General features: G+C 36.3%; 2 protein-coding genes across 4 annotated transcripts; one reads left to right on the top strand and one right to left on the bottom strand.

Moving 5' to 3' along the window:
* Positions 1-398: 398 nt before the first annotated feature.
* Positions 399-10,279, bottom strand: LOC127844123 (glucose-fructose oxidoreductase domain-containing protein 1-like). Of its 3 annotated transcripts, none has more exons than XM_052374137.1 (3): positions 10,037-10,279; positions 8,545-8,822; positions 399-8,100 (listed from the first exon to the last, which is right to left on the bottom strand). In XM_052374137.1, the coding sequence occupies exons 2-3, from the start codon at positions 8,631-8,633 to the stop codon at positions 7,005-7,007; spliced, it is 1,185 nt and encodes a 394-aa protein (XP_052230097.1). In that variant the 5' UTR covers positions 8,634-8,822; positions 10,037-10,279; the 3' UTR covers positions 399-7,004. The 3 variants fall into 3 exon arrangements, with proteins under 3 accessions (XP_052230097.1, XP_052230095.1, XP_052230096.1); XM_052374135.1 differs by having other exon boundaries at positions 8,545-8,732; XM_052374136.1 differs by having other exon boundaries at positions 8,545-8,705.
* A 42-nt stretch (positions 10,280-10,321) lies between these two features.
* Positions 10,322-24,911, top strand: LOC127844127 (uncharacterized). Its single transcript, XM_052374141.1, has 3 exons — positions 10,322-10,544; positions 21,267-21,382; positions 23,543-24,911. Exons 1-3 carry the CDS (start codon positions 10,429-10,431, stop codon positions 24,292-24,294), a joined length of 984 nt encoding a protein of 327 aa, XP_052230101.1. The 5' UTR covers positions 10,322-10,428; the 3' UTR covers positions 24,295-24,911.
* The last annotated feature ends 410 nt before the right edge of the window (positions 24,912-25,321 follow it).

Genomic DNA, 25,321 nt, shown 5'->3' with positions numbered 1-25,321 from the left:
CCTAAGACACCTACCAGTGGAGTTCCAGTAGAATTGGCAAATAATTTTGCTATGGTCGGATATAAAACATTTGGGCCGTGCTCTGTGAAAAGGGGGTTTAATGCATGTGCGTTAAGTGTCGTCTAAGATTAGCCTGTGCAGTCCACACAGGTTAAAAAGGGATGACACTTTCCTCTTGTTTGATATTTTTCGTTTAAACAAAGTCTATTCTTAGCAAAAATCAAGTTTAGGCGGAAAGTGTCGTCCCTGATTCGCCTGTGCGGATGCACATGCATTAAATCCCTTTTTCGCAGAACGCGGCTCATTTATTTATTTTTTACATGTTTAAACTTCATGATCGATTTAGCAATGGGATAATTGTTCCGAAGAAATGTCATCTTGTTTGGTAAAAAAATGACATCTTTAATGTCCGAAAAGTTTTTACCATAGCCACCTCGTTTTTTTTTCCCATATGTTGGAAATTCTTTTCAACCAAGCAGAACCATGTCAGAACTTGGTGAAGATATCATTGAGACAAATGTATTGTACATATTTCATGCTTCAACTTGTCAAGTAACTCAGTTAAATAGTGACAGGATTAAAGACAATCACCATAGCTTACAATCAGCACATTGTGCTCAGGTGAGCTCATAACAACAAAGGAATATAACAATCAACACCTGATAAAAAGGTTGATTTTTAAGCAGATCTTTATCTGGCAAATACAGATCAAAGAAAATTATTAAGCATTCTGAACAATTTTGTTGTGTACAACATAAATATAACTGTCAAACATTTTTATTTGATGCACCATACACCATTATCATGCATTAATGTACAAAAGAATAAATGATAGAAAATACACACATTTCAAGTTCCGAAGGTAAAATTCAAATCCTTAACACACATGATAGAATGAAAAAAGTCTTAATTTCCTAGACATCAGAATAAATTCTACCCAAATAACAAGTACATTCACAATATGAAAGGACAGACATGCAGTTGTTCAGCAACCTAATATTAAACATATAACTAAAACAGTTTCTTCGAGGAAAAAGTGAGCCATGTCATTGGAAAATGGTACTTATGCCATCAGTCTGGTCAGACGCTACACTGTTTGCTATAAAGTCACGCCACATTTTGAAGTCTTATTAGCTGACAGATTAGCTCTTGATAGGACTCAGCACACTGCTACACATTAAATACATTTATGCACGACTCAGCTGAAGTGTGAAATGTCATTTGTTCACATACAACATTTTGTGAATACAACACCAGATACCTCCAAAGAACTTTATTTAAACATTATTGATTGCCTTTGAATACTATACCAGTGCTAGTAATAGAATATATAATGTACATGTTTCCCACTCTATAAATGGAACTTCACCGGCCACTTGTTAAGATTAGCAAGAAACAATGCTTGAACAAGTATTTGTTTTCTCATGTACTATGAACATTAAATCTTTTTACATGTATATCGAAATTATAAAAGATACATTGCAAGGGCAATAACACTGATTGGACAAAGACGCCAGCACTTAAACACAAATTTTATGAAGAAAATATTGTTAATAAACAAAACAACTGTATGTTGCTTATATTTTAAAGCACACATGACATGACGTCTCCACATGTTCATTTTTGTGGCAAGTGTTTTTCTATGTCCAAATTTGATATGTGACCTTTACATGTGTCCTTGACATATCAGCTAAGGACAATGTAATCATTTGTGTCAAATTAGTATAAATTGCCGCATGCAGCCTGCCCAGACAAAATTTGACAGTTCGCCTGACTCAAACATTTTCAAACATTGAACACTCCAAAATATATGATAGTTTACAATCCTATACGTTTGTGTATACAAAGTGTATCATGTTTACTATTGATCTTATTTATATGTTTGAAATTTCATTTTTTTAAATGATAATAAGGTAAAGATGAAGTTTTAACAACTAACATGCATAATAATTTAGTTTAATTCAAAATGCCAATATTAACTATATGTCCAATCACTTTTCTACATTGTTAACTGATAAGTATAAATAATTAAATATTTACACTATTTACAAACTTGTACTATAAATATGCAAAGTAAGTAATTGTTACATCATAGACAAAAGTGCTTATTAGAACTTATTATTTATAAGGGGTTTAAGTTTCAAATTAAGGTATTTATGAAGGGAAAATGTAAGCAGAACATCTAAATATACTTAACTTTATCATTCCAAATTTCTTAAAGGGGCCTTTTCACAGATTTTGGCATTTTTTAACTTATTCATTAAATGCTTTATATTGATAAATGTAAACATTGGATCGTAAAAGCTCCAGTAAAAAATCAAGAAAAAATTTAAAAAAAGGAAAAGAACATTGCCCGGAACAGGTTTCGAACCAGTGACCCCTGGAGTCCTGCCAGAGTCCTGAAGTAAAAACGCTTTAACCTACTGAGCTATTCCGCCGAGTACACATTCTTGACGTATTTTATACCTTATATAAGCAATCTTCGTAGTTTCACAAAATTTAACGACAAAAACAGAACTCTCCAAATTATTCAATCGTTTCGCGTTGCAACGCTTTATAATTTTTAGGTTTTAAAATCGTCAAAAGATGCATATAATGGCTATATTAGAGCATGGTTAATGTTCAGTATTACTGTTTCCTCACAAATATCATAACTAAAACGAAAACTTACGAATCTGAAACAACTTTTTTCAATTTTGTCATTTTACCAAAGCGTGAAAAGATCCCTTTAAGCCAAATTTCTGGAGAGTTAAAGTGGAGAATTTTTTCCAACTTGACCATTTCTTATTTAATATACAACATGTACAATAACTATTAAGTATTGCTAAAGTCACTATGATTTTCTGGCACAAAAAATTTAAATTGTTTTTTAAAAAATCCATCTATTTATTTAAAGTGTTTACCACTTTTATGCCCCCGGATCGACAGATCGGGGGTATATTGTTTTTGGCCTGTCTGTCATTGTGTCAGTCAGTCATTGTATGTGTGTTTCACAACACTTTTGCAATATTGAAGATAGCAACTTCATATTTGGCATGCATGTGTATCTCATGGAGCTGCACATTTTGAGTGGTGAAAAATAAAGGTCAAGGTCATCCTTCAAGGTCAAAGTCAAATATCATTGGTTTTTCTTTCCTTAAACTTTAACCTTCGTTAAAGTTTGGTCATAACTTTTTTAATATTGAACATAGCAACTTGATATTTGGCATGCATGTGTATCTCATGGAGCTGCACATTTTAAGTGGCTAAAGGTCAAGGTCATCATTCAAGGTCAAAGGTCAAATTAATGGCTTCAAAGCGACGCAATAGGGGGCATTGTGTTTCTGACAAACACATCTCTTGTTCAAGATGTTCAAAATAACACACTAAGCAAACAAGTACGAGCCTTACGTCACATTGCATATTTTAAATTTAAACCTATGGATGTTGAATGTAATTTAATACTATATTGGTTAAAGCTCATAAATGTATTCACTGTTGGAGAATATATATATATAATTTACATATTTAAACTAAACTCTTCTAAAACATCTAAATTCTGATATGTAAAACTATAGAAGTCATTTGTGACCTCCATGTCACTTCAATTTAAGAAAACTCTAAGTACTGTGTGTTAAAATACACTATTTTACCAACAAACTACATTGCACATTAATCATAGTACATACCAACATTCAAAACAGATCAACCATAGAAGCTCAAGCATAGTCAGTATTGATTCATTGGGCCATTTGAATTAGTCTAAGTTCAAAGTTAAAGTCATTATGCGGCAATGTGATGTAAATAATGTTGATAGACATCATCCAAGAAATTATTAAACTTTGAAGTACGAAAAACGATGGGATGGGCCAATGACTGTATGTCCGCTGGAATCTAAAGATGCTGGAGGCATAAAAATTGTGCTCTATCAGTGATTTTTTTGCTTAAAACTACAGCCGATTTTCGGCTGCTTCCCAATTGCAAAAATCAACGTTTTATCCCAAAAAGCTGACCAAAATTTCCCCAAAAAGCCAAAAATTACAATTTTTTTTTTTTTAAAGAAGTCTCTTATGACTTATGATTTCTTAACTTTAGATCTCAACTTTTTATTTAAACATCGTACAAACTATATAACTATAATCTATTCCTTTTTGTCAATAAATAATTCCCAAGTTTACCACTTTTATCAATTAAAACAATCCCAATTTGACCAGACATTCACCAAAAATGGCTAGAAAACCCCCTGAACATGCACTTTAAAACAATTTTAATTCTGTTACTTATAATCAAATTTATAATGCTTAATTTTTCCCAATTTTTATCGCACTATTTTTCCCAATTTCATGGTTTGCCGCGCTAATTTTCCCAATTCAAATGGCACAGGCTGTAACAAATAAAAGCAAAAAAAATCACTTTCTATAAAGGTTTTAAATGCAACCTTCTTTATATAATCAATTGCCCAAGCACTTGTGATCTATATAAAACAGTTTTAACAGAAAATATAATAATGATGCTACATGTACATACCAACAAATGCGTAGTACTGACAAGATATCACAAGAAATGTTCACTGGTTTGGTCATAAAAACAGTAAACTCTTAGACTTAAACCCATGTATTATAATACTATTTATTTTTAGGACTATGTAGTTACTTAGGGAAATATTCAATTTGTTGTTTGTGATTCATTTTTGCTGTTTACAGTACTTCACTTTAGTCATATGACAATTGGTATTTAAACTACTACATTTTTTTTAGGTCAAGCTTTGCCTATTTAAGCACTTAACTAATATTAAGTGCTCATACTTCTTCCTCAGGTTTGCTAAAAAGGGAGAAATGCACTTTAAATGAAGAAGATTTACGGTACATTAAGAATGTTCAAAATTGTGTTTAATTCAAACTTGAAGTGAATAATTGAATATCCATATTTCATAATATGCTAGTGCAAGCAATATTTCTTCCAGATATGTTTTGAATAGAAAACAAGCAACATATAAATGCTAAATGTAAACACATAAGGACAATAAAACAGTGAAAAGTATTGCTAGTTTTGTGTTTAAAATACCACTAAGTGAAAAACTTACAAGAGGGCCATGATGGCCCTGAAGCACTCACCCTGAGTTCACGGACAATATATTGTTGAAGACCAGGTGAGCTTGTTTTTGACAACATGTGACACAGATTTGTATTGTACAGATAATGATTCTGACCATGTTATATCTTCAATAAGTCATAAATGATGCCCTGCAGTGGTAACAAGTATTTTAAATAATTGAACAGGTGACCTAGTTTTTAGACACATATTGGAAGAGTATAACTAGGCCTGGATATTGTCAAATAAACATTATGATGAAGTTTTTATCAAGGTTTAGTCATAAATATTGACATTAAAGTGCTAGGATTTTTTAAAAGATATGACCTGGTAACCTAGCTTCTAAACACAAACGACCCAGATTTGTACTTGGCCTAAATCATGCAAAGATAACCATACTAACCTAGCTTGATAAAGATTGCGCCATACATGTGGCATTTTTTGTTTGTGCACACACATGACACACAGATTCAAACTCAACCTTTATGTTGTCAAGAGATTCTGTCTTGAATGAGGTCTCTTATGTGGTTACAACATTTGTGTGAAATTGACCTGGTGACCTAAATTTTTGGAGGCTTAAGACCCAAATTTGAACTTATTTTAGCAGCATTTTGTTTCATTCTTTCTAAATTACCTGTAAAAGACACTTTCCCAAGCATAAAAAATTGCAACATTTCCAATGGCCATTCAAACAATTCCCAAAAAGAAGGATATTTGCATAAATTTTCTTTCAACAGCAAAAGAACGAACAAAATGAGCACTGAAACTGTACATGTGAGCAAAAAAGCATGTAAAAGAATATTAAGATGGGTTTTTGCTATTAAAAAAACAACGTAATTCCTGCCTTGCTATACGAGCTAAATTTTATAGCAAGGCAGTATAAGTCCTCCTTATACCAAACCCTGCTACATTCCCAATCTGAAGATTTGACAACGCAAATTTTCCTAATATCCACACTTTTTGTCCAATTGACCAAATGGTGTTGAAATGACTTTTCTCAATCCGCAAAATAATGCTGTCTAAATGTTGTGAAGATATACATTCTGACCATAAAGTATCCAGAATATGTCCTCTAGAGTGTAAAAGAGATTTTTCAAAGATTTCACATGATTTTTACGCACATGACGCAGATAACTTACAGACTAGATATTGCAAAGATAAACATTTTCATCAAGACTTAATCATAAATGTGGCCTCTTAAGTGGTAATAAGCTTTTTTTAACATTGACCTGGTGACCTAGAATTTAAACACACATGACTAAGATTCAAATTCAGCCTGCATTTAGTAAAGATCATAAGCATTCTTCCCTCTCTTTATGTGGCCTCAAGAGTGATAACAAGGTTTTTCTCAGATTATGTCTGATGATTTAGATATACTCTATATTAATATTGTGACCAAGTTTCATAAAGAACTTATTGGATGAAAAATGTGACCTCTACGAGAGTAACAAGCCAGAAGTTGACAATGTACACAACACAACTGAACACCACACAACACAGACATATGTTGATCACAAATGCCCTCCTTCAGCACATTATGTTAAGGTGAGCAAAAACTGACAAATAACAACAAAACTTTAAATCCTTGGATTGCGGGTATTTAGAGACTGGATTTAAGCTTCAGATTTTCTCAGATAGTAAATGTTCTTGTGACAATGATATGCTACTACTAATACAAATTCCCTGAATCAAAACAAATATTGCATCAAGTACATGTATGTATTTTCAAAGCCTCTTTTAGACTGAGCTATTGACTAATTCTTAAGTTATCTGATGTATTTTATGTAATTATTGAATTTGTCACACTAAATTTTCCACTCCATCTTCAAAACATTCCAACCATTATTAAACGATTTAAGTCACAGTAATACCATGAAAAAAGAATACACTTTGTACTTTGATATGTGTACACAACAAAAAACAGTCACTCATTATTAAACTTGGTTTGAATGTTTGCTAGAAGAATGAGTAAGAATAGGGCTTTCATTTTGTTCTTCTGATTTAACTTCAACTTTCACCCATTCTTTGATATGGTCTGACCTCCGTATAGCATCGATAACAGTCTGTACATACAGACAGTCCTCGAAGGTTGCAGCATTCTCTAGCATCTCCTGGCAGTAGTTGCTCCTCTCCTCTTCTTTGTCAAAGGACTCCTTTATACACTCCATCATGCGTATGACGCCTTTCAGATATGGTGTTGGTATAAGAGTCCTTGTCTTCTCTGATACTCCATACCGCTCCTCCTCCTTGAAGTTGATTGGATCAAAATGCAGCAGATCTTCCTTCCTTGAATCATTCTTTTGTGCATACAGATCAGCGCCCTTTGCAGTGAGACGTGCTTTTGTCCCAACAATAGTGATCTCCTGATAAAACTGCCCTGGCATGTGTGTGTTGATGGTGACAGTGGCACAGGCCCCATAATCTAGTTCCAGCTGAAATGAACAGAAATCATCACTGGTGATTTCCCGGATGCCTTTGATTTTGTCTGTTTGTTTCGTGTATGTCTTCAGCATTCCATGAACACTGATTGCTTTCTGCGAGGTTAGGTAAGTGACAATGTCGATGAGATTACTTCCAATAGAATTCAAAACACCCCCTCCCATAATATCATCACATGTCCAATCAAACTTCTCTTTAGGGTAATTCCAGAAGTTAACCCTGATTTCACAAATCTTGAGCTCACCAAGAAATCCTTCATCAATTAGTTTTTTCATGTTGTTGATCGTCGGCAGAAATCTTAGTCCGTAGATCATTCTTGCGACCAGTTTCGGATAGTACCGTGCTGCATGCACCATTTTAAGGGAATCAATTTGTGTTGGGCCCGCTGGTGTACCACACAGAACATGCTTACCAATGCCAAGGGCCTTCACTGCTATTGGCGACTGCATGTGTGGAGGGCAACTTATCACAACGACGTCAACATCCTTGTTCAGTAATATCTCATCAACTTTGTCGGTGCTGAAGGGAATCTGAAGCTCGCTGGCTAACTGTGCTGCCTCCGACTTGACAAGCCCCCATAATGCAACCACCCTGAAAGTGAATGAGATTGAAAGGTTATTATTATATTTTAATTATATACGATCTTAACAAGCATTTACTATAGCCAGTAGTCATTGTAAAATAAACTTGTCATGACTCATGAACGATAAAGTTCAACTGTGAACCTTCAAAAGAGATAACCACTGGGTTAGCAGTTTTCACTCTCGAAAGGATATAGTAATAAATAATGTTAACATTGTGAAAATTGCAATTCGTTCAAATAATAGTCCAGTTTTCCTGTATATGTGCTTAGAAGCATAGAACAGTGATAATCAAAGTCAACGTTAATACAAATTGAGTGTTTAATATACAATAATTTAACCTGTAGGAAAGGAATTATTATAATGATCAAACAAACACTCTAAATTTCATGCTGTCCAAGCATGTTTTACAAAAACTTGTCAAAACTAAAAGATATATATGTTGCTCCACTACCTAAATCCACATGAATTCAGAATGGCCACAAAAGATCTTATATTGGGCGTTGTACCAAATACACCAATACCCGGAAGCATCTTCCTCATTTCGTCTATGTCAGACCCTGTTGGCCAATGTCCTTCATTGAAATCCCTTCGTTTTTATCGTATGCCACAATTCTGATCAATGTAAACCATTAGTGTTCACTAAATATTGTTGCATAGTGCAAGTTCGTGGATAGCGTAAGTTCGTGGATTTTCAGTTTGGAATAACTAACCGCGCTAGATTTTGACATCCTGGAGACGAAAACCGAAAGTGTGTATTGCAAACTATCTTTTTACAACTGAGAACAAAATATTGAAATGCAATGTGTTTTAAACAGGTAAACAAATTGAATAATGTCCATAAGTGTATTTAACCTCCATTTTCCTAATGCACAAATTTCCTTTGCCAAAAAAAATCGTAAAAAAATACATAAACCCTGTTTTGCTCACTTTTGTTTACATATGACGTTCTATTGACACTGTATGTAAACAGACTCGTTCTCGATTTTGAAAGGCTATTTAGACAAAGTAAAAAAGATGTGTTTTTCGGTAACTGGTTTCTTATGCATTTTTATTTAATTTACACAGGTGGTTAGCGTGTGGCTTTGATATTAATTAGTGAAAGCATCATTTTGAATGATAAATAATCAATTTTTAATGAATAATCAACTTTTCTAATAAAAGTTACTTTTATTATCAAGGTATTCAACTCAAAATGACCCGAAAGTGGGGTGCAATCGCTTTCAACAGCCATAACTTCATCAGTAGTGCAGCGATTTTCACCAACTTGGTCTAGTTGTGTATCGTGTTATTTCTGAAAATTTACAAGATATGCACATTTCCAGAAAGGAAATTCATTTTTTGCGTTGAATAAGACCAAGTTTATGGAAATCGCTGCAGACGTTATGGCTGTTCAGAGCGATGCACCCTGTTTTCAGGTGATCTTGAGTTGGATACATTTTTTTCAGAAAGGTTGATTTTTAGTTATATTTTGGTTATTTATAAATCAAAATGATGTTTTCACTAATTAATATCATAGCCATACGCTAACCACCTGTGTTAATTTTACAGGTCAATCCAACTCCATTGAAATATTAAACAGTTCATTAAATAGTGTTCTTTATACATGTTCGATGTTCAGTTACATATACATTTTTTATTGTTTGCATTCATGTATGAACAAATGTTTAGAAAACACACATTTCTACATTTGGCCTAATCAGCTGTTCTGGACTTATGACGTCACGTGTCATCCACGAACTTACATGAATTCGAAATGGCGGTTAATACTGATGGATGGTGTTTGTTAACTTAAATTTGGAAGACAAGATGACAATTGAATTTGATATTTTTTTTATTATTTACACTGGTAATGATTTAATTTATGCTTAATTACATTAATTTGATCAAAATAAAAAAAATAATTGCTTATAAAACTGTTCTATTTGTTATATCCACGAACTTACGATCGACCAGAATATCGCTACGCTTCTAGAGTTCTGTCGTACTGTCTCTAGTCTAGACTACTGAAGGTTTTTTTATAAATTATTCAGACACACTGCACAACTGCTGACACATTGTGAAACATTTGAAATAAGTAAGGGATATGTAAATTTTCATTGTCACTTTAATCATAATATACTTTCGCTTTAAATAAAAATAAATAGTCAAATAAAATCTATTTAGACATTTCACAGGAAACGAAAGAATTCCCACACCGCACTGTATAATCATGAAACATAAACAACCCTACCGTAGTGATTCACGTTCTAGTTTTTAACACCAGGAAATCATGCTATACCAAACTCGACTTAGATGAAGCTTTGATGTTGATTAATGATCGTATGAAAACAGGAACATGAACTGTTGTCATGTGAATTTGACTAAGTCAAGGATACACACATATTTATCTCATTGTCGGAGCGTGCTTTTATCAGGATCAAAAATGCAAGACTCACGACCATCAGGCAACAAGTAAGTAAATTAGTAATGGCTAATGCTCGATTGGCCATTGTCGGCTCGGGAACTACTTAAATGTACACCGGGTACTCTTTAACGTAATAAAATTTAAACATAATTTTAATGAGTCAAACACGAAGTGTCACTAGCATTCTAGACGGCGATGCGATAGTCAAATATTACATTTAAGTCTAATCATTAGTAATCAATATGTATGCCCCCATTTGCACAAGTCGGTCCGTCGGTCCGTCCACCAGATGGTTTCCGGATGATAACTCAAGACACTTAGGCCGAGGATCATGAAACCTCATAGGTACATTGATCATGACTGGCAGATGACCCCTATTGATTTTCAGGTCACTAGGTCAAAGGTCAAGGTCACAGTGACTTTAAATAGTAAAATGGCTTTCGGATGATAACTCAATAATGCTTAGGCCTAGGATCATGAAACTTCATAGATACATTGATCATGACTGGCAGATGACCCCTATTGATTGTCAGGTCACTAGGTCAAAGGTCAAGGTCACAGTGACTCGAAATAGTAAAATGGTTTCCAGATAATTACTCAACAATGCTTATGCCTAGGATCATGAAACTTCATAGGTACATTGATCATGACTGGCAAATGATCCCCTATTGATTTTCAGGTTACTAGTTCAAAGGTCAAGGTCACAGTGACTCGAAACAGTATAATGGTTTCCGGATGATAACTCAAGAATGCTTACGCATAGGATCATGAAACTTCATAGGTACATTGATCATGACTGGCAGATGACCCCTATTGATTTTCAGGTCACTAGGTCAAAGGTCAAGATCACAGTGACTCGAAACAGTAAAATGTTTCCGGGTGATAACTCAAAAATGCTTATGCCTAGGATCATGAAACTTCATAGGAACATTGATCATGACTGACAGATGACCCCTATTGATTTTCAGGTCACTAGGTCAAAGGTCAAGATCACAGTGACTCTAAACAGTAAAATGGTTTCCGGATTATAACTCAAGAATGCTTACGCCTAGGATCATGAAACTTCATAGATAATGACTGGCAGATGACCCCTATTGATTTCCAGGTCACTAGGTCAAAGGTCAAGGTCACAGTGACTCGAAATAGTAAAATGGTTTCCGAATGATAACTCAAGAATGCTTACGCCTAGGATCATGAAACTTCATAGGTACATTGATCATGACTGGCAGATGACCCATATCGATTTTCAGGTATCTAGGTCAAAGGTCAATTTCTCAGTGACTCGAAACAGTAAAATGGTTTCCTGATGGTACATTGATCATGACTGGCAGATGACCCCTATTGATTTTCAGGTCACTAGGTCAAAGGTCAAGGTCACAGTGACAAAAAACGAATGCACACAATGGCTGCCACTGCAACTGACAGCCCATATGGGGGGCATGCATGTTTTATAAACAGCCCTTGTAAAAATTCAGCAAAAATCAAGTTTTTAAGCAGCTATGTTTGTATTGCAAGAAATCGTTAATAATCCGATGCAGGTTCAATCCCTTTTGGCGATAAAATGAGGCAGCTGGGGGGGGGGGGGGGGGGAGAAGTTGCAGAGGGGGGGGGGGGGGTGGTAGCTAACTGATGCCGAGTGCCTGTGGAGTGAATTTCTAGGGGGGGGGGAGTCTCAATATTGTTTAACCATGTAAGTAGACAGTACGTTTTACTTTGCAATTTCCGCATGTGGCCACAGTAGAAAGTTGAGAGATAACAATCATTATAGAGTTCTATTCAAACAAATCATTATAATAAATCAAATCATTAAAACAAATCAGTGAGGAGTAGTGTGTTATATTGAAATAAGTAGAATAATATTACTAATAATAGTCATTATTATTAAATGTAATTATATTTCACAACAAAACTGATCTTGGTTTTTAAGCCCAACCATAAAGTAAAAGGGTGGCGATGTTGCGAGACCATACACCAACTCAAAGATCGATAACAAACACAGCTCTTATCAGTGGATTATTTATTAGTATTTACAACATGGGGCGTTTATGGGGATTACGCGTAGAAGTAGGTACCTAGTGCTCTTCTAAAGGAGGAAATACTGATACATTTATAGACACACGGTCTAGATGCATATCGATGGCCTTTCTGTCAAAATGCTGCCTCTCTGTTCATTCTTCGCTGCCTCTCTGTCATAAACAAGAAAAATGGATGATCGTAATTCACAAAACAGGCAAGAAAATCTAAAATTAAAACCCGTAAACAAAATTGTGCATACAAGAGGTGGCCCATGAGTTGAAGCATATATCCAGCTACAGGTTCACAGTATTCCGCAGGTCCAAACACTTATCACAAACTCTATCGACGATTGAATGATGACGAGGGTGGTGAAGCAATCGTGCGTACATGCCACTTTGATTACTTTTTAACATAGCCTCTCCGTAATATGTCAAATATCTAGTGTCATTGATATCATCTTTTTAATCAAATCTTTACGTTCTATGTACGCTATATAGTAATTTTCATCAATTTACTTAAAAAGTGCATATTTTCACTTTCGTTGTGGCACGGAAAGCCTCTCGATCAGCTCACTTTTCTGGCACGGGAGGCCTAGTCGTCGAACTAAACCGCTTGATATATCACAGTTCATTTCTCATGAAATGTATGCTATAAGGTGCACGTATATTCAAACAACCCGTAAATATTCGTAAATACAAATTATAAATTATACTACGGAATAAAATGGATCTTATGGCGCTTCGGCTAGCGTAGCTCAAGCCACGTCTGCGCAATTCTCATTCTAGTCAGGAGCTGCGCAAATCACGCAAGGTTTCGTGGTCACATAAGGTATCCTCGACCAGACTGCGAGATGCGCTGGCTGGACCCTAGCTACGATGGTCACATATGGCATAAAGTCCATTTTCGCATGACGCGAGTTTAAACAATCTATTTGTCTCTAATAAATGGAACATCTTAGCACAAAACTCTTCGAAATAAAAGTCAAACTTTGTTATTTATAGCAAACTGGCAAATTTCAGTAGCCTATTCAGTCTTTTAAGAACGATTTCCATACAGACTGACCGAGCACGGCAAACATTTGTGGTTAGATAATGAAACGATATCCGTCTCACCATGACAATATAATATTTCGGTAGTTTTTGTTCCCTCATCTTGAAAGCAATACTATCATAAGAAAGTTTAGCGATAGTCCATTATGTATTACCCGGGCAATTTAGTGACCGATTACCGAGTCCAAAATGCGAAGTATTATTTAAACATATATCAAAGACAATAATCGAAAATGATCAAAACGAATATTTTTGTTGTTTTCTGTTGAGTTTAAGCGAATATGGATACATTATGTCCGATTGTCACGTTTTTTTCTCAATTAATAGCTTATTACATATCATCATGAAACACTAATGAAATGGATTTTATATGCATTCAAGATAAGTATTGATGCAAAGCATCAAAGGGCGTCGGGAATTTTAGTGTAAAAGGCACTCAATGAAGTTACATGGAACGATTTTTTTCCACTGTATTAATATATTGGCCGATTATTTAAACAAAATAGAAAAAGGTACTGGTATAACCATTATCTATAATTTTGTGTTATAACCCCAAAAAACCATTATTATGATTGTGATATAACCCCCAAATAACCATTATCTATGATTTTGTGTTGTAACCCCCAAATATTTCATAGTTCATTTTATTTACATTGGTTTCCTTTTTAGCTCATCTATTTTTTGAACAAAAATTATGAGCTATTGTCATCACCTTGGCGTCGGCGTCTGCGTCGGCGTCCGGTTAAGTTTTGCGTTTAGGTCCACTTTTCTCAGAAAGTATCAATGCTATTGCATTCAAACTTGGTACACTTACTTACTATCATGAGGGGACTGGGCAGGCAAAGTTAGATAACTCTGGCGTGCATTTTGACTGAATTATGTGCCCTTTTTATACTTAGAAAATTGAAAATTTTGGTTAAGTTTTTCGTTTAGGTCCACTTTTTTCAGAAAGTATCAATGCTATTGCATTCAAACTTGGTACACTTACTTACTATCATGAGGGGACTGGGCAGGCAAAGTTAGATAACTCTGGCGTGCATTTTGACAGAATTATGTGCCCTTTTTATACTTAGAAAATTGAAAATTTTGGTTAAGTTTTGTGTTTAGGTCCATTTTATTCCTTAAGTATCAAAGCTATTGCTTTCATACTTGCAACACTTACTAACTATCATAAGGGGACTGTGCAGGCAAAGTAATGTAACTCTGATTGGCATTTTGACAGAATTATGTGCCCTTTTTATACTTAGAAAATTGAAAATTTGGTTAAGTTTTGTGTTTAGGTCCACTTTATTCCTACAGTATCAACGCTATTGCTTTCAAACTTCAAATACTTTCATGCTATCATGAGGTTACTGTACCTGGCAAGTTGAATTTTACCTTGACCTTTGAATGACCTTGACTCTCAAGGTCAAATTATTAAATTTTGCTAAAATTGCCATAACTTCTTTATTTATGATTAGATTTGATTGATACTTTGACAAAACTACTCTTACCTGACATACCACAATAGACTCCACCCAAACCATCCCCCGTGGCACCCCTCCCCCCCCGAATCCCCCCCAATTTTTTTTTTTTTAAGATCATCTCACAAATGACCACCACACCCTCACACTATACCCCCCACCCCCCCCCCATTTTTTTTTAAACGGTTAAAAAACACAACTATTTATTTTAATTATTTTATGTTTGAAATACCGTCCAACCAGCACACCCAAGAATCCCCCCCACCCCCCCTTTCCCCACCCGAATCCTCCCCCCTTAATTTTTATTTTTTATTTTTTTGGTAACATCATCTCACAAATTACCACCACACCCTCACACTATACCCCCCCCCCCACCTCACCCCCCAATTTTTTTTTTTTGGAAACTGTTAAAAAACACAAATATTTATTTTTATTATTTTATGTTCGAAATACCGTCCAACCATCGCACCCAAGAATCCCTTCCCCCCCCCCCCCACCCCGAGTTTTTTTCGCATTTTTGGAGGATAATGTTATAAATGTCCACCCCCCCCCCCCCACACACACACTATACACCCCTCTTCACTCCACCCCTCCCTCCTTTGTGATTGAAAATGAGAGTCCGTTCACCTTTAAATAGAAAATAGATGAGCGGTCTGCACCCGCCAGGCGGTGCTCTTGTTTTACTGGCATCCGTGTGCAGTTTTCATTAATGGAACAGAACTGTGTAGGTTTTAAAAAATCTGCTTCATCTTGTAAGCGTAATTTCATATTTTTCTCAACGTCAAGGGGAGATGATTCTGAACTTATTCTTACGTTGCTCATTTACGATAGGGGTTGAGTACTCATTGATATGAAAACACTGTAAAAGTTTGAAAACAAATTGAATGAAAACTGTAAATTGCATAAAGAAGCTGCATTTCACAATACTTTGAAATTCAGTAAAAGATCATAATAGATTTATTGCTCCGATATTCATCATTTTTTCAATTTTCAATAGGGTTCGAGTAATACTGATATAAACCACTTAACAAGTTTGGAAAGATTCAGACGAAAGTTGTGAAATCTTTTAAACAAGTGGAAATTGTTTATTTTGTCAAATTTAATAGAAAAAAATTCCGGACTTATTTTCCCGATGTTTCTCATTTTTAATGAGGTAAAAATGCTCATTGATATGAAGACACTGTAAGTTTGGAAAGAATCTGATGAAAAAGGTTGACATAATCACCTAACCAAGCAGTTTTTCACTTTTATTTTTAAATTCAAAGAGACAAAATTCTGGACTTATGGTCCGATATTGCTCATATAGAGAGTTTGGGTTGGGTCCTCATTGATAAAAAAAACCTGTGCAAGTTTGGGAACAATCGGATGAAAATTTTGGACTTCGAACAACGATTTCAAAATTTCTCAGTTCTAAGGAAGATAACTATGGACGTAATGGTCGGATAATGCTAAAGGGCCCCATACCACCTGGATAGTAATACGTGTCGCGCTTCGCGCTCTATATGTGGTTCTTAAAAAAAACTCCGAGGAGTGCTTGACTCTAGGGAAACGGGATGCTGGGACACAGCTCCTCCTTGATAAGCGGCTGCTTCCTTTATCGCAACTCATTGTTACAATCAATAATACGTGTCTCGCTTCGCGCTCTATATGTGGTAGGGATAGTACTTAGGGCCTATGATAGACAACCATAAAAATACATGAATAATAGATGTGCTGTTTGCATTTATTTGTTAATATAAAAACACGTGTATTTTTTAATAAGATATTTAAGTGATGTAAGAAATTTTAATTAACGTTGTCACCACACGGCATCCATTAATTTTAATAAAAATGTCCAATTGTAGTAAAATGGATTTTAAAATGTCTACATAAAATAAAGCTTTATTATATTTATTAATCTGACTGAAAAAAATTGTCAGCCGCCGAACTGTTCCGTTCGTGCCGGAACCCGGGATTAAACCGGGGGCCTTTAGATGATGGTTGCGTAAACAACTTCAGTCTAACGCTCTCCCAACTGAGCTATTCCGGCTGACATCATTTATGTATTGCTATTTGGTGAACTTGTGTATAGCGATCGTTATTATATGTCTATTAATAAACTAATACATTGTACGTTTTCGTACCACTACGCCTTCCAATAAACTTTCTTGCGCGAAAGGTCGTCAAATATCGTACTACATTGATTCTCCACTAAATAAGCAAATTAGAAAAACCACAAAATAAATATATTTTGATTATGTTTTGTTTTTATACAAAACCAGAAAGTTTCGCGTATTTGCCCAGTCCCTGTGATCTTTCCCCTGTGATCAGTTGTGGATCAGTTATTAATTAAAACAATAAGCTTTGCATTATTGGCAATAAATGTTGTAATGAATGTAATAGGCACAAATGCAGTACTTATTTACACTAATTTACGCAAAAAATCACCACTACGCAAGATATTCTTAAAACAAAAATATATACATTGATCCGTAAAATAACTTATATACTAGTCGCCGCTCTCCAGAGCGACGCCAATAAAACATTTTCTTTAAAAAAAAATTGTTTGCTTTTTATTATGAAATAATGCTATACCGCACTCAGTTAAATGGTATTGGGGTTTACAATGTTTCTCTCGTTGATTTGATAGGGAATTTTTAAGGTTGCGAATTAATAGCATCAGCTGCTTTGATGCGCGCGTGCATGTGTGTATTCCAGAGTTCATGTACAGGCGTCTTCCCGAATGCATCTATTGGCTGACCTAGCCCTGTGACATTAACGAAGCGCTGTGTTACGCGAATGTTACGTAACACGGATTGAATTATTTCCATAGGCAAACATGTTAACTGTAAAGTATACTCTTCCTCGTCACCAACTCTTTCTTGGCGCGGATGCGGGTTGCGTGTGATTTGGTGAATTGTAGTAGCCTGCACACATATTTTCAAAATACCACCATTAACTTTAGTTGTTCTTGCGAACAACTAAAAACAAAACACTTGAACGTGGATCTTTGTCGACAATGAATACGGAAACCATAGTCGTATATTTGATGAGCGTTTTACTCATCGCACAGGCTAATCATCTCTAACAATCACGCCAGTTTACCTCTTTGACTTTCTCGAGTCATTTTATATCGGAAACTTGTTTGAATTGAAAGATATAAAAACCCGGATGCGATTGTTTAATAATCACTGGCATTTATAATAACATCTTCCGTAAGTATATACTTGTACACAATCAACGAAATACCACTTTTGTTTTATAACGCAGTCGTTCAAGTCTCTCACTGAACCGTCTTTGTGGCTAGTTTGGCATGCACCCTGCGCAATGATGTCTCAGCACTTCCCAGTTACGTCAGGAATTCCTTGACTACTAACACGAATATGATTTTTTTTGGGTAAGAATTCGCACTAAAAATGTGTTCCATTTATGGAATCGGAAACTTATAAAAGTTGACTGAGTGATACATTTCTAGTATATTACAAACACCGCGTTAAAAGTCAAAATGTTTCATACAAATGTGCACAAATCCTGTCTTAAAATGTAATACCTGTCACGATAGTACCATTCAACCAAACGCTGCGTCTCGCATGTAACACGTTTACTATTAAACAACAAAAATATCATCAACATATTCATAATTTGACAATAATAGACACATATCTATACTATGATTTCATTTAAATTAAGTATCCTTAACACATGCCGCAAGCAAACTCCAGGTTAATCATCACTGCAATGATATATGTCTTGCTGTTTGAAACTAGACATCGTTTAGATATTCCTATTCGTTCGGACGGGTAATCCATTTATACTAGATCGGTGGTTCCTGAAAAACGTATATAAAATTATTTCTCTTGTTAAGTCGAACCCCAAACAAGTTGATATCTTTCGAAGGTAATGGGTAGCCATATGAAAACAATAAGATACTAGGAAATCTATTTAAGTTGCCTTTATTCTGTAGCAACACACAGCTCTTGCTAGTCCGTCAACAGACTGATAATTTGTTTTTCTTTTCTAATTTCACAATTACTTCTTGAGATGTACTGCCATACAATATCAAAGCTCCTTTTCTCTTTTGGCTGAATTATCTGCATTTTAAGCAGATAAGAAAACGCAACTCTGTATAGTATAAGTACAGTACAAGAAGTAGGAGAGAGTTGTCTCTATAAATTCTAAGCTCCTGCGTTAAACTCCTAATTAACTATTGTGCTGAACCATAGCTTAACCAGCGAGTTGAACCATGTCTCAACTTCCGTGTTACAACACAGCTCAATCACTGAGTTGAACCGTATCTGAATCATCAAGTTTCACCACATCTCAATCAACGTGTTTAACCATATCTCAGCCATTAATTATAATTATAATTATACCCCATTACCATTGGTAATGGACTATAAAGGAGTCGGTCTGTCTGTCTGTCGGTCTGTCTCGAAAATTTCATCCCATCTTCACCTTACTTGGCCAGAAGTTGTATATAGATGATGTCTAGGTCAAGTTTGAATATGGATCATGCCAGGTCAAAAACTAGGTCACGGGGTCACTTAATGCTTTTTAAAGCGAAAGTTTGTCCGGACCATAACTATGTCATTTATTGTTAGATTTTAAAATGCCTTGGTACATTTGTTCACCATCATAGGACGGTGTGTCGCGCGAAAGAAGTACGTCGATAACTCCAAGGTCAAGGTCACACTTGGAGTTTAAAGGTCAAATGCTTGTCCGGGCCATAACTTTGTTGTTCATTGTGAGATTTTAAAATCATTGGGCTCATTTGTTCACCATAATTGGACGGTGTGTCATGCGAAAGAATTATGTCGATATCTCCAAGGGCAAGGTAACACTTGGAGTTCAAAGGTCTAAAATGGCCATAAATGTTCTTGTCCGGGCCATTACTATGTCGTTCATTGTGTGATTTTAAAATCACTTGGCACATTTGTTCACCATAATTGGACGGCGTGTCGCGCGAAAAAAGACGTAGATATCTCCTAGGTCAAGGTCACACTTTAAGATTAAAGGTCAAAAATGGTCATAAATGAGCTTGTCCGGGTCATAAATATGTCGTTCATTGTGAGATTTTAGAATCATTTGGCACATTTGTTCAACATCATAGGACGGTATGCCGCGGGAAAAAAATACGTTGATATCTCCAAGGTCAAGGTCACACTTTGAGTTCAAAGGTTAAAAATGGCCATAAATGATCTTGTCCGGGCCATAACTAAGTCATTCAGTGTGCGATTTTAAAATTACTCGGTACATTTGTTCACAATCATTGGACGGTGTGTCATTCGAAAGAATCACGTCGGTATCTTTTTGTTCACAGTCATTGGACGGCGTGTCTTGCGAAAGAATTCAAGAGTTCAAAGGTCAAAATGGCCATAAATGATAATGGCATATACATTCTTAAAAATTGCCATAAATTATATTCTCTTGTTATGTGAAGACAGCATGCAAAATATTTTATGTCAATGCAGCATGTGGGGGTATACGTCACGTCTGTGACAAAGCTCTAGTTATTTAAGTCAATACTGAACCATCCCAGCGTGACATTCGTCTTTTGGTTGCTTTTATTTTGTAGTTCTGTCGTGTTTGTGGCCTAGCGCGTTTGAAGGCTGCGCGAAATCGACCTTTATTTGTCGTGTTTGCGCCTATATTTGTTTACCTGGATTGAGCGCCGCTCAAACGCGCAACCAAGCCAGAAGGAAATGACAGATGGTGTCCACCGCACAAGGCACTTATATCAGTATTGGTTGTCTCGTCAGTGTCTGGTAGGCTATATGCTGTATCCACAGCCAGGCACACGAACAACGCTCGATTGTTCAGAGCTCAATGCCTACGTTACTTACAAAACCATTGAGTCTACGAGAGTCATTAGGAATGTTGCCTTTACTGACTATGACCCATCCATGAGTGAGGAAATTGGAAGATGGTAATGATGAATATGGTGATGGTCCTTTCCTTTCCGATGTTAATACGTACACATACATACCAGTGACTGACAACTTCCTTAATTACATCAGAGGTGTTTGTGGTTAGTCGTAGCGTATACAATTTTAATTACCAATGCTACCTTTGTGGTATGGTCGAGCATCGTCTCGATCTCATGGATTCGGGATTAAAATTGCAACGCTCTACATAATGAACCGGTGCTCCACTCACTAAGCATTTTATGTAAAATGGTACAATACTTACATTACACTGCCTTAGAGATATGACTGATTAACAAGAGCTTATTGCAGACACGACCTCGCGTTTTCTGTTTCAGGCAGCTACGATGGGACCAATTAAAGCAGCTTAACTACGCGATGACAGTGGATGAAACTACCCTTACTGCTATTGTCCGAACAAATGGACTGCACTACTCCGATTATGACTCTAAAAGTATGACAACGAATAACATGTCAAATTAATTCAAGCATGATTTATAAAAGAAACGATGTTTTTTTTGAAAATATGAAACTATTTTGTTTTACAATGCGTGTAACATTTATTGGTAATAACGCTGCAGTCATTACACAATTATGCCCCTTTGAAGAAGAGGGGGTATATTGTTTTGCTGGATGTCAGTCGGCCTGTTTGTCGGTCGGTCTGTCGGTAGACCAGTTCGTTTCCGATCAATAACGGTGACCGTTATTTCGATGATCCCTATTGAAGTAAGGGTCACTAGGTCAAACGTCAAGGTCACTATCACAATAAATTGAGAAAATCGTTTCAAATCAATAACTCTTCAACAAATTGACCGAATGACTTGTTACTTCACATGTGCATTGACATTGAAATTGGACATTAGATGACGCCTATTGAAATTGGGGTCACTTGGTCAAAGGTCACTGTTACAATAAGTGCGAAAATTGTTTCCGATTAATAACTCATAAACGAATTGATCGATAAGCTTGATACATTGTGCATTGGCCTTGGACAGTAGATGACCCCTATTGAAATGGGTCAATATGGTCAATATCACAATAAGTGGAAAAATCGTTTCCGATCAATAACTCGTCAACACATTGACCGATTGCCTTGATACTTCCCATGTGGATTGGAATTGGACAGTAGATGAGACCTATTGAAATTGGAGTCACTCGGTCAAAGGTCAAGGTCACTGTCACAATAAGTGTGAACATTATTTCTGATCAATAACTCGTCAACGAATCGACCGATTGGCTTGATACTTCACATTTGCATTGACTATGAACAGTAGATGACACCTATTGAAATTGGGGTCACTTGTTCAAAACCCTGTTTGGGGACATATGTCTCTGACCGCGGAACTCTTGTAACTATAATGACTCCGACATGTTCATAAAAATTTTAATAGAACATATTTGTCTTTCAATACGCAACCAAGGAGCTCACGAAATATTATGATTCTACAAAAATTGAAGACAATTAAACAAACAAGTCTGTTCCCATAATGGTAGTATTTTTGTCATTAAAGACTAGTTAAAGGCTTTATTATTCGACCCACTCACCACTTTATCGCATGTATAACTACATTGTTATTGGCAGTACGATGTGTTCACAGAACAGCGACCCTTTATCGCATGTATAAATACACGGTTATTGGTAGTCCGATGAGTTTACATTACAGCGACCCTTTATCGCATGCATAACTACACGGTTATTGGTTGTCCGATGTGTTCACAGTACAGCAACCCTTTATCGCATGTATAACTACGCGGTTATTGGCAGTACGATGTTTTCACAGTACAGCGACCCTTTATCGCTTGTATAACTACACGGTTATTGGTTGTCCGATGTGTTCACAGTACAGTGACCCTTTATCGCATGTATAACTGCACGGTTATTGGCAGTCCGATGTTTTCACAGTACAGTTGCCCTGTTATCGCATGTATAACTACATGGTGATTGGTTGTCCGATGTGTTCACAGTACAATGGCCCATAATCTCATGTATAACTACACGGTTATTGGTTGTCCGATGTGTTCACAGTACAGCGACCCGTTATCGCATGTATAACTACACGGTTAATGGCAGTATGATGTGTTCACAGTACAGTGACCCTTTATCGCATGTATAAACTACACGGTTATTAGCAGTCCGATGTGTTCACAGTACAGTGACCATTTATTGCATGTATAACTACACAGTTATTGGTTGTCTGATGTGTTCACAGTACAGTAACCCTTATCGCATGGGTAACTACATGGTTACTGGTTGTTCGATGTGTTCACAGTACAGTTACCCTTTATCGCATGTATAACTACACGGTTATTGGCATTCCGATGTGTTCACAGTACAGCGACCTTTATGGATCAATACACAGATGCAGAGGAAATACAAGTGCAATACGCAATTTATAAGCCATATGAGAGAAGATATTATACATTTATTGTCTTACGGATCTCCGAGTGGAATACCCATTTGGGGTGGCCAGACATGCCATGAACGTGGTCGTAAATACTAGAACTCATAACAACCCTTTTTGTCATCGAGCATGGTCTATTTGTTTGTATATTATCGAGTTATCATATTAAGATACAATACATCTTAGATCCGCTAATCCTGTTTTATTTTCAGACTCCTTGCCAAAACCATGGCAACTGATGAAACTAGTCGAGTCTGCACGATATATGTCCCATCATTGGCCAATGGACGACACAGGACGGACGTTTCGAGACTATGCCGAATTAACTGCCGATCGTCTGACATTTCTTGTGACCTCCTGCTTTGATATAAGGATGGATTTGTATGATCTATCAACACCCAAGTGTCCGCTAGATGTAAGGGTACAAGGTGGATTTGTGGGCAGTTCGTCTCTGAATTCATCAGCAACTGTTATCACCGTAGACGGCAAGGAGTTGCTAAGGAACATCAACCAAGTAGTGAGCATTGACAAGAATACCCGTCGTCCCTTGCCACTTCCGGGCTGGTGGAAAGAAAAGTACCAGCCACATGGGCGAGGATTTTCAGCATTAAAGTTGGACAAATATGAGAAACCATCGTCACTGAAGCCATACAAGGTCCAGGTTGCTCGGAGTGATATAGATAGTAACAATCACACGAACTGGTCGGTCTACGTTCGCTTTGCGCTCGACGGATTGTACCACAACGTTAAGCACGGGCTTGTGAAGCATTTTACATGTCTTGAACAGAGAGGACTGAGTCGCATGGAGCTTCTGTATTCAGGGGAGAGTTTTGACGACGACATGTTAAATGTGTTTGTGTGGAATGATGATGATAATATAAATAGGGTAAAGGTGCATATTGAGAAAAACGAAGTGCTTCTCTTTCAGGGAAGTTTTGAATACTTCCAAGAACCATTTCACTGAGGTGTATATGTTCGTAAACATTTGTGTTCAAAATTCTCTCGAAAGCCTTCGTGTTTTATACATTGTTTATTAGCAAAATCAGATTTTCTCTGTACTAGTTCTTAGTTGGGTCTTGATTTTCATAAGAAATCATTCCTATAACATCACGCACTACGATTTACTATTTCGTTGTACATGTTTACGTTCGTACTTGATTTGCTGCTTCCTGTTATTGTCCCCTACCGGTTTCACCGGAGGGGACTTATGGTTTTCGCTCTGTGCGTCTGTGAGTCTGTCTGTCTGTCTGTCACACTTTTCTGGATCCTGCGATAACTTGAAAAGTTATTCATATTTTTTCACGAAACTTGAACCATGGATAGATGGCAATATGGACATTATGCACGTCATTTCATTTTGTTCCTATGTAAAAAATTCTGGTTGCTATGGAAACAAATATATAAAATAAATCTGACAATGGAAGAATTTCTGACAATGGTGGAGCCGGTAGGGGATATATATTGCTTGGCAATAGTCTTGTTAAATCTATCATTTGACTTGCGTTTACATGTATATTTTTTTACAACAAAGGGGCACAACAAATACTAATATGGTGTAAATCTATTAAGTTTGCTTTCGAATATTGTGTTTGTCACTGATTTTGTCGAACGCCAGTACTCTTGCGTAGCCAGGTATAATGTGCAATTTGTAGTAGTTAACAGGGGGGTAATTAATCACGTGATAGTCAATATGGCGACGTCCATGCCGAGACAGTTATTTTTCGCCGTTTCATACTCATTATCCGCACGCTTTTTAAAAAGCGTGGGGATATTGTGGTTATCTCCGCCGTCCGTCTGTCTGTCTGTCTGTTTGTCTGTCTGTCTGTCTGTCCGTCCTGGCCACTATCTCCTCCTACACTATAAGCACTAGAACCTTGAAACTTTGATCTGACCCCTGGGTCAAAAGTTATGGGGGTTGGGGTGGGCCAGGTCAGAGATTTTCACTCATTTTTATGCCACCAGTATGGTGCATTGGCCGTAACTTTTGCAAT

This window comes from Dreissena polymorpha, chromosome 9 (genome assembly GCF_020536995.1).
Source record: "Dreissena polymorpha isolate Duluth1 chromosome 9, UMN_Dpol_1.0, whole genome shotgun sequence".
Lineage (NCBI taxonomy): Eukaryota > Metazoa > Mollusca > Bivalvia > Myida > Dreissenidae > Dreissena > Dreissena polymorpha.
The sequence above is the reverse complement of the archived record's forward strand: the minus strand, read 5'-3'. Positions and strand labels throughout refer to the sequence as shown.

What these genes read in the sequence shown, in the direction of transcription:
- LOC127844123 (XM_052374137.1), bottom strand. Translation starts at nt 8,633, where the DNA reads ATGAGGAAGATGCTTCCGGGTATTGGTGTATTTGGTACAACGCCCAAT. An exon ending in CTGAATTCATGTGGATTTAG is followed by an intron (nt 8,101 to 8,544) that starts GTAGTGGAGCAA and finishes ATTCACTTTCAG; the next exon opens with GGTGGTTGCATTATGGGGGC.
- LOC127844127 (XM_052374141.1), top strand. Translation starts at nt 10,429, where the DNA reads ATGAACTGTTGTCATGTGAATTTGACTAAGTCAAGGATACACACATAT. An exon ending in TCACGACCATCAGGCAACAA is followed by an intron (nt 10,545 to 21,266) that starts GTAAGTAAATTA and finishes TTTCTGTTTCAG; the next exon opens with GCAGCTACGATGGGACCAAT. An exon ending in CTCCGATTATGACTCTAAAA is followed by an intron (nt 21,383 to 23,542) that starts GTATGACAACGA and finishes TTTTATTTTCAG; the next exon opens with ACTCCTTGCCAAAACCATGG.